Here is a 9,880-nt window from a genome sequence, read left to right as displayed (position 1 = left end):
CTAACGTTCATTAATGCTGGTAAATATCAGTTCCAACAAAGGAACACAGAGGGAGAATATCTACACTTCCAACAATTACGGTACTCTTAAGAATAAAATCAATTAAGAAAGTGTGAAGATTCACATTCATGAGTGCTTTAAAAATGCAAAAAATCCAAGAACACTTGCACATTAAAATTTGGCACAGTGTGAGCCTAAAGCGTGCGTAAAGCGTATGGTAGAGTTGCCTGACTTTAAACACCTATTCTGAACAAACACCTATTAAAAATCATAATTTTGAGTATAAAAACTAGGCTATAAATTGTTACACTGTAAATGCAATACTTTGAAAAAAAAAAAAAAATGCCACGTGGAAAACATTTCCAGAAGTTTCAAGTTTGCATTTAATATTAAAAAAAAAAAAAAAAAAGAGAAATAACAAACTAGTTGTACAATGACATTTCCTACGGTGGAATGTCTTGCAGGCCATATGTGACTTGATATGGCACCTTAAAAAAAAAAAGGAAGAAAAAGAAATCACTGGTTTACTACAAATTTTATGAAGCAATCCATTTATGGTTTCTGTATTTCAAATCTGCTCACATACTTTGCTCAGAAGGCATCTGAGCTGGCAAGTATATTTCGCAAGGAAAGAAGTAAAGGCACTCAATGTTTCCACACGTGAAACTCAACCTACTCTAAGAGTCTTTGCACTTCTGAAGGGAAACTGCGCCACCGTATTAGTTACCCAAATCTAGTTTCACCTCCTTTCCAGAGCTCAGCTGTGCTTCTTGAGAACTACTTGACTTTTCAAAGCAAAGGAATTTAAAGTAGTACTGTACAGTTCCCATCGCTTGAAAAAAAGCAAAAGTATTGCATGAAAACGTCTCTCAGCAGAACTGTTTTACTTTACAAAAGCCATTAGGTATGGCCACTACAGTCACAAGAGGGAGCAAAAAGGACCATAACAACTTAGAAAGTTAATCTAAGTTCATACATAGGAGCATCTCAACACTTCCGAGAAATCTTTGCAGTTAGCTATAAAAGATAAATAAATCTGATGTTTTTTACCCAATGCTCTCTCTAGAAGAGAGTCCGATGCTGTCTATTGGGTCGTTTTCTAAATAGTCAACGTTACATTAAAAAAAAAAAAAAAGACTGATTTCTTCCTCAAAAGGTTTTCACATGCAGAGCCTGCAGTCTGAAAGTGCAGAAAAGTGTACAATCATTTAGCTTTCCAATCCGGAACAGACAGATAAAGCAAAAAAACCAACATGCGAAGTCACAGCAAGGTATCAGGAAAAGGGAAAAAGAGAGAAAACTAACTTTTGTAGCGTACTGGTCCATGATTTTGTCAATGAAAAGTGTTACAATACGACTGATAGTACTTTTAAAAACTATTCTGCAATCACCAATGGAAAAAAAATCCTGTATAAATGTCTACAATCCAATGGAACATTAAAAAGAAACCTATCCAGTTATTTTTGAATGTATGCAACAGAAATAAAGGTCACCCTCCTCAAAGAAATATGAAAAGTCCAAACCAACAGACAAAAGTTGAAGCAGTGTCAACTTGCATCCTACTGGGTAAGTTTAAGCATCTCTTTAGGCACTTCACTGGTTCATTAATGCAATACAAAATAAAGCTATAAATATCAACATTTTGTGCTCTTAAAAATCAGTCAAAAGCAACAGAAAACAGCACAAAAGTGTGACATTTTTGGCAGCTTATTTCTTCCCTTCCCCAATATCACCGGTTGTCCAAGAATGCTTTGTTTTGGGGATGCTTTGGCATCTCAGTATCAGGTTGTCTTAAGCCGTAAAAGCTAAAACAAAACTGCTAGGCCTTAGACAATAAAGAAATTTGGTTTTAAAATTTCTTTATGGCTATATAAGAAGGACACTTTAGCAGTGGCATGAAAGGGAAAAAAGCTTGCTTTCTTTTTAAATATTGCACTTTTCTTTTGTTCACTCACACTAATGCATAGAAACTTTTTAAACTTTGAATATTAAAATTTCATGCTATGAAAACGTTATGGGAAATAAATTTCTATACATCCAATATGAAAGAACAGATATGCTAGCCTTCCTTTACTTTCCTTAGTTAAAACATTGAGAAAGGAGAGAGTGCAAAAAAACCCATAACCCTATTTTTGGTCAGCCCGTGTATTAACTTTATAGGTGCCAACTAAACAAATCGCAACGTGTGATGAGCATGGGTACTGTAAGGACAACTGAGGGTGACTGTCAGTAAAACAAGATTATGCATGATCGGAACACGGTTAAGTGTGGCTGAAATGGCAAATCGCGAGGCCTCTTCTCTCGGGAAGGGGCACAACAAAGCAGATGAATTTCGCACTTCAGTAGCATGCTGTAGGACTTATCACGATTAATTTCACATTACAGTGTGCTCAATGTTTGCATCCACATCTCGCATCACCTTCAATTGCTGTAGTAAGACGGCGACTGGCAAGCAGTCTCCAGGAGACACAGAAGAATCCAGTGGGCAATCCGATGCAACGCAGTCCGCGCGTCTCTGTCACGAGTCACGACATGGTGGTACATTCTCAGGACAGGCAGAACCGATCTTCTGCTGGACTCCACTAATCTGAAAAATGATTGCTTGGAAAAAGAAGTCTCTAAGCACTTTACTCTGGTGCTTAAAGAACAAAGCGCTAGGATTGGATATAATAAAACCAGTTTCAGGATCCTGACCACTGGACAGAAATCCATCCGGAAACAATGCAGAGTAGTGCTCCTCAGTGTTACTTTTGTTATCATTAGTAATGTTAAGCATCAAGAAAATAAAACACGTCATTGCACATTACAGCCGCCAGGAAGCACGGCTAAACTTTGACACTAGAGAATTGAATAACCTGATGCTACATCACAAACAGCTTCTGGTGTGTATCTATTTCGAAAGGTCTTTACATACTCAGTAAAAACTCCTTTACTCCAGCCCAGCGAATGCTTCAGGTTAAGTGACGAGTTATGGCACGAAGGGCATACAGAAGTTCGGCTTGCATACGAGCTTCCATTAGAAGTAGATTGACATGAACCTGTTAAAAATCAAACCAGCCATTTAGTTCACCTCTGAATGCAACATCGTGTACCCATTTAGGCTAAAATTTCTAATCTTTAGTAAAGTATCGCTGCAAGAAACTATGTCCTTTCTCCCGGGACCCTGCTGCAAGGCTCCAGTTCCTCTTGAGACAGCTGTGTCGTATGCCAACACTAGACAACATCCTAGGACTGTGGGGAACTAGCCTCAACTGCTGCTTTAAGCAGTCTTCCATCTGAGGAGTCCCAGTAAAACCATTTTTGTATCTTAACGGTATTAGTTCTTTATGAATTGTATTTTGTTTTCTTTACTACCACCTGCGACTGCTATGTAGGAGCATGGAATTAGGAAGAGTTTATGTGCCAGCCAGGCCAGCAGGCACACAAGCACTGATGCCTTGTTAGGAAGCATTTAACTTGTATATCGGAAAACATGTTGACATTTTTATTGACGAAAAACACCATGAAGATTATATATATATACACACACACATATATATGTGTGTGTGTGTGTGTATATACACGTATATGAGTTAAGATCTTTCTTTGATTCCCAAATCCCAAGTATTGGCATGGCTGACCACTTCTGCATTCCCAAGTTCATCCACTTTTCTTTTACAGTTGTCAGTTCAATTTTATGGAGAAGTCACTCATAATAATAATAATAATAATAATAATAATAATAATAATAATAATAATAATAATAATAATAATAATAATAATAATATTTCCAGTACACTAAGAAGGAATTTTGTAAAACTGGTATCTATCTGTCTTCTCATTAAAAACCGATTTTTTGACAGATACTGCCATTTTTAAACAGCACAGGGTCTCTGTGAAGCCATTTTGGCTCTGAAATACGTACCTTCTCCGAGTGCTTGAACTGACGCCAGTAACTATCGTACATGCGCTTGGTAGTTCTCTCTGGGTAGCAGGTCACTGTCTTTATGTAAACCTTCAGGCTGCGTTCAAGTAACTGATTAACTTCTCCATAATCATAGTCATCATACCTAAATAACACAGGCAGTCACTCTGTTGGATCTAAGTTTTTAAAAGCATGGTCTTAGGCAGCATTATGTTCTTAAGTTTGGGAATTGGAGCATTTATAATACGTACTAGAAAACCACCTGCTAACAGAGGATCTGAAAGGTGTAATACTAGGATGTTGTGTTTTCTGAACAAAGGATACAGGCTGGCTTCAGAGAAGACATTTTTGTCATAATTTCCGTCCTGATTCATAATAATTTTCTCCACTGGAAGCAAAAGTTACACTGATATGCCAGCAAAACTACTCTAACTTCCAGACTGAGGTACCATCTCCACTTTAACACCCGGAGTCTAAAATTATGCTTTTCACATGGTTCATTTTTGATTCTGTTCACACACTTTAAAATGCACCCCTAAGCCAGGGGATCTTCATCCATACCTGATTCCATACATACAGTGGACATAGTTAAATAAAGCTCTTCTTAGCGTAGTTGTATCAACATCTTCATGCGTTGCCATAGTGTTATACGTGAGGTTATATACCATCCGAAACTTCTCATCGAGGAGATGCCCGATATCAGAATAAAGCCTGTTTACAAGGGAAAAGCCATGATTTTCCCAAGTATAGTCCTGCAGGAAGAGAAGGAAATACATAAATGTACAAATGAAGTGAAGTCCCTACCTGATCCTCTCTATAGCTCAATAATTTTTGTTGTCTGCTAGTTATAATTTTATTCTCTTCCAAAAGTTTGCATTTTGAATCCTTCATCCCTGTCACCTGCTCCATTCCCCCAGGCCTCCTGGCAATGAATGTCATATCACAGCACCCCACCTCCAGCTGGATATCATTGGCCTACAGGAGGAAAAACCCCAAGCTTCTCTTGAAGTGTTGAGGCAATTTTCTGCTCTCTGCTGTGCCACTCTGACCGGTGACGTTCTGTGTGGGATGGGCCTGTAATTTTAAAAACTTGTTCCCCTTGGTGGCTTTGATGCTTAGCTCTCAGCAGAGATGGAGTATTTACTTCCACCTAGGACGTACACTCATTGGGTAAAGCGCTGAACCGTCCTTGAACAAACTAACAAAATCCAGGCTGCTTTGGTCTTAGACAAGCACCTGGATTGCAAGGATAAAAGCTTGTCTGCTCACATCAGGAATGGGAAGTCTCTGCATAGTGGCATGGCATCAGCAGCAGAGAACGACCCTGCTTCGGAGCAGTGTGCAACCACTCTCCACACTGCGGTTATACGGAACACGTTAGTTTGCCCACATCCTTGGCAAGGGCTCAATCATTCAATCACTGATGCCATCTTTACAATCGAGGGCATCATCTCCATGTCCTTCCTGTGTCTGGCTGTTTTCAAAAGGTACTGTTGAGCAAGGGTCCTCACCCAGGCACTTTAGGGAACGTCTACTGGACTGGCCTCCCGATCAGGATAGTGGGGAAGAGTATGTAGGACGGTACTCAGCTGCCTAACAGAGGCATTCAGTGACATCTGAAATGCACCACAACATCACACTGGGCCTCCAGCTGCTGGTCCAAAAGACCGTAAGGCTTGTGAGAGATATGCTGTACCTTCCAGCCCTGTAAAGGTGTCCAGGACACCTGGGGTATCACAAAAGCCTCTGAAAACCAGAAGCTTCAGGAGGAGGAAAGAACTGTTTACTAAGAGCAGTTAATCCATACTAACAATGAGAGAGAGAAAAAAATAAATTTAAAGACATTCTGCTGTGTACGGAATACCTTTTTCTATTACTAAATTTAAACCCACAGAGATAAAGGCAGTCTTGTTTTATCAGAACAAGGACTGGATTTATTGCAGGGCTTTGGGATGCTACTGCGATTTAGATAGCGTTCATCGCAGAGCATTTGGGAGGCTGTGGGTATATACATCTAACTGCTTAAGAGTAGGGCATACTAATAAAGTTAAATTATCAAGGTGACTCCTTTGAATGTAGGCCAGAAGCTGTCCTGTTTATTTAAGAGTAGAGATGGTTTAGTTCCAATTTCAACTTCTGTAGAGCTTTTTTTCCATGGGAGCCTGCTGCTCCTAAAAGTAGTTAAGCAGAATGTTTGATTTACAGGCACTGACTCTATGCCTTCTTCTTTTTGGCAATATCTACCTACTTTAGGCTCATATAAAGACCGCAGAGTAAATTATCCAGATCAGCAGAGACTGCTATATAGCTAAATACATTTCCTGAGAGTGATCATGGATTCTTTATTTTACAGTCTTAGATACATGTTCTGACCACAAAGTTTTCCTGCACCCACTGTTTTTTTAATTAAAGTTCTCTGATTTGGTTTAAGATTTCTTCTATTGCTTACAACCTATTACTAGACTGCTGATTAATCTACTCTATAAGCTGGAACAGAACCACCAAGAATGTCCCTCCTGTTATATATACCATGAAGAAGTTCACGTGTCGGGTCATGGAAGAAGATGCCAGTACGTAAGACAATGTACAGGTAAAACGTACATGCTGTTCCTTCAACAGCACTGAACAATATATTCAGATATAGCTCAAAACTTCAGTAATCATATTTAAGAATTCCTTTTCTTTTCTAAAATTCAAAGTCCTGTGATTTGGTGGATATACGAGGACAATACTCACCAAACTGCTCTCACAGACATGTATACATCTATGTATTGATAACCATTGGACAGACAAGACTTGATAAAATGGCAGAAATAAAGAGTTCTTCCAGCAGATTTTTTCTACAACATCTGGAGGGACGGAACGGGAATTCTCTCTTTTCCACCTTTCACTTTTATTCCAGATTTAGTGAGATGCTTTACAGTTTTCAAACATTAATTCTGGTAATAATTGGAATAAGACCGGAAGCTAAGTATTCCCTTGCCTGAGATTTACAAATAGTAAAAAAACTCATCTCATGGAAGCTTGTGAATTATTTAATGGACCAGGACAAGAAAAGGAGCATGCAACAAACATGACCCACTACAACCGCTTTACGCTATTTGCCCCATAATGAGATATACAAACATTCTTTGAATGAATGTTCTTTGAAGAGATGGTACCTGAGCTCTGAATGTTGGCAGATGATCTTCTCCTCGCCTCGCAAAGTCTTTGTACCCAAACCCAGGATCTTCAATATAGCGGGAGACATCTGTAGAAACTATTTCATCATCAAATGCTGTGAATAAAACAGCAAAATGCTTCACTTTAGCCAAGCACATGAGTTAGCGCTGACTTCCAACTATCACTCTACTACAGGACTAGAGAACAATTTTAGAAGTTGTGCAAAGGAAGAGAGCGGTATGAAGGAAAGAAACATTTCAATCCCAGCCTGCTTGTGTGGGATCCATCCCTTTCATGGAGCCAACTAAATGTCAGCCTATACCAGACATCTAACGTGCTTCTACAAAACAGGAGAAGATGAACTAAACTTCTGTCTGGAGGTGTGCTTTTCTCTGTTGACTTCTGAGGGAGGCTAGGTATCTTAAATCAGCAAGACGAATCCCGTTAGGAAAGTCATTGTGCTAGGATAAGAAACAGAAAGACGTACCCTTGACAAGAGGACTGCTACGCTGAGCAGGTACGGTGTCAGGAATTACACCAGCTCTGTTTTATAACCCGGAGTTATGAGCGACCAGAAAGCAATGCAACACTCCACTTGTAAACAGCAGTTGAAGATTATATGAAAGCAAAGAGCTCTACCGTACATCAGGCTGAAATTCTGCCAGAAGCTCTAGTAACTAAGCATCTTCAAAGAGCTCCAAAACGTGTCACTAAGCAAACGCAGGTTCTCTATCAGGAATCAATCTTTCCCTCCCAAATAAACAGGTGGCTTGATTGTGTAACTACCTCTGCAGAAGTTGACTACCGCATAGCTGACTGCATTTGACCCTGATGTTAAAATCCTGGCTCGCTTCCACATGCATTGACAGAACAGTTGCCATATGTCCACTGTTAGCACCTTGAAAAGTCAGTTAATCTAAGAATTGCAGAAGTGCTTTATCTCCTCTTTGCCTCATTAAACAATCAAAACATAGCTGCATAGGAAGAAGCTCACAGAGCATCTGCTACAGCAAATCCTCAGCAAAGAATAAAAAACCTGCACACATAGACTCCTCTCCCCTAAAAAGGACTGAATTTCATGAAATGGTAAAGGCCCAGTGCTTACAGACTCTCAACCTAAAACAGCACAAGACAAAGAGGGAGGGAAGTCCACAAAAATATCAGCAACCACATAAAAAAAACCCCTTCTGTCCCAAACAACACCTCTTCCTTACACGCCTTCAGCTGCAGAGACTCATGGAAGTCTTGATTTGATAATGAAACTGCAATAGGCGTCAGTTTATCTGCACTGTTGATGCTGTCTGACCAAAGAAAATCAAAGCAAGAATGGACAATGTCCATTTCTTAAAACCCAGCCATGACGTTGCTGGATGTCTCTTTTTTCAGAGATTTTGCATGTTCCCAGAGAGCCACAAAACAACGTCTCTGCTGGTCCACAATACATTCTTCCTCCCTTTTGGGCTCAGTGCACAAAAAGTTATGATACCTTCAAAAATGTTTGGTCTGAAGCTACCGAGACCTAAATTCACAAAGAACAGTGTCAGTAAAATGTGAAGCATTTTATGGGTCACTTCTTAAAAAAAGACACAAGCTATCATCTTCAAGTAGCCTCCACTATGAGGAAATGGTTGGAGTTTCTGATTTTCTTAATGGTATTCTTTCTCCGAACACTTTCTTTGGAAAAAAATACCCCACTTCCCTGTCTAAGGGAAACAGATTTCTTTGTATGGTTTGTTAGAGGTGAAGACCTCCAGAGCACATGAAGAACATTGGAAAAGAGGCTTTTAGCTCAGAATTTTGAACATTATTTAATAATAAAAAAAATGCTAAGAATCTCTATCATAACACAAGGCAGTGGAACAGCACAGCGATATGATCACTCCGAACAGCAAGTTAGGTGGGGCAGTAAATGGCAAAAAAGTTGAGTCTCACCCCAATCTATTTCTTGGACTAAATGTCGTGTCTGAAGGCTACTTACGAGCGTCATTGAAATTCTAAGCATTGCAGAACCTAAATCTGTGAAATAGTATTGAATATTTACATGAATGGATTATTTTGAAGACACAGAGCATATAAAGAAAGAGAAATTTACACCCAACTTTTTAAAGAACCCTACAGGCCTTTTTTTTTTTTTAATATAGAACAGCTAAATTTCAAGTAGCAAAAAGGATGGTGTTACTTGCCAATCAGGAAATCTTAAGCAGATGAAGCAAGTGACAGGACCACCCTTACTACACTCCTACCAGACCAAGAACCAGAATAAAGAAATGGACAGAAAAAGTTGCAGTCACTGAAGTGGCCTCAAGTGTTTAGTTCTTACAAAGCACAAACAAAAGGGAACTGGAAAAGCATAAATACCTCCACTAATTACTAGCAGACTCTCCTTCTTCTCCTTTTCAAAGCGAGTTGCCATTTCTTCCTGAGAGGCTTCCTCGTCCTCTTTATCTTCTTGTAGCCTCTTCATCCTTTCCATTAAGGCCTCCAGCTCACTTAAAGAATCTGCAATCTGCAAAAACACCATGACATTCTGCAAAATTAGAAGATAGACAACGTGTGTCATCTTCAGATTTCATGCTCGACAACAAACGTTCTCAAAAACAGATAGCAGCAGCAAACACAAAACCTCAAGCCAGAATGCGTTTTGTCACATAGAGCGTAGACAAACAAGTTTCAGACAGGGAGAAGAAGGGAGCCAGGAAGTGTGAATCTAACCTATGGCAGTAATCTACTGCAGCGGGATTAACAGTGGAAGAGGTGGTGTTTGAATGTGGAAACCATAGTCGCTTATAAGATCTGTTCCTCCACGTAGATGGC

At 39.5% G+C, this 9,880-nt stretch overlaps 1 protein-coding gene across 2 annotated transcripts in view; it reads right to left on the bottom strand.

Annotated features, from left to right (window-relative positions):
• Positions 1–866: 866 nt before the first annotated feature.
• The window catches only part of SESN3 (sestrin 3), a 39,234-nt gene continuing 30,220 nt past the window's right edge, over positions 867–9,880 (bottom strand). The window contains exons 6-11 of one of the 2 annotated variants that reach the window (XM_074571202.1): positions 9,425–9,572; positions 7,066–7,181; positions 4,466–4,656; positions 3,905–4,049; positions 2,915–3,038; positions 869–2,587 (exon numbers count right to left, since the gene is read on the bottom strand). In XM_074571202.1, the coding sequence (XP_074427303.1) occupies positions 2,952–3,038; positions 3,905–4,049; positions 4,466–4,656; positions 7,066–7,181; positions 9,425–9,572 (687 nt within the window). In that variant the 3' untranslated portion in view covers positions 869–2,587; positions 2,915–2,951. Of the gene's footprint in view, positions 3,039–3,904; positions 4,050–4,465; positions 4,657–7,065; positions 7,182–9,424; positions 9,573–9,880 lie in introns of both variants that reach the window. The other variant, XM_074571200.1, reaches the window with a different exon arrangement.

Source organism: Larus michahellis, chromosome 1 (assembly GCF_964199755.1).
Source record: "Larus michahellis chromosome 1, bLarMic1.1, whole genome shotgun sequence".
NCBI lineage: Eukaryota > Metazoa > Chordata > Aves > Charadriiformes > Laridae > Larus > Larus michahellis.
This window is presented reverse-complemented; position numbering and strand designations above follow the sequence as displayed.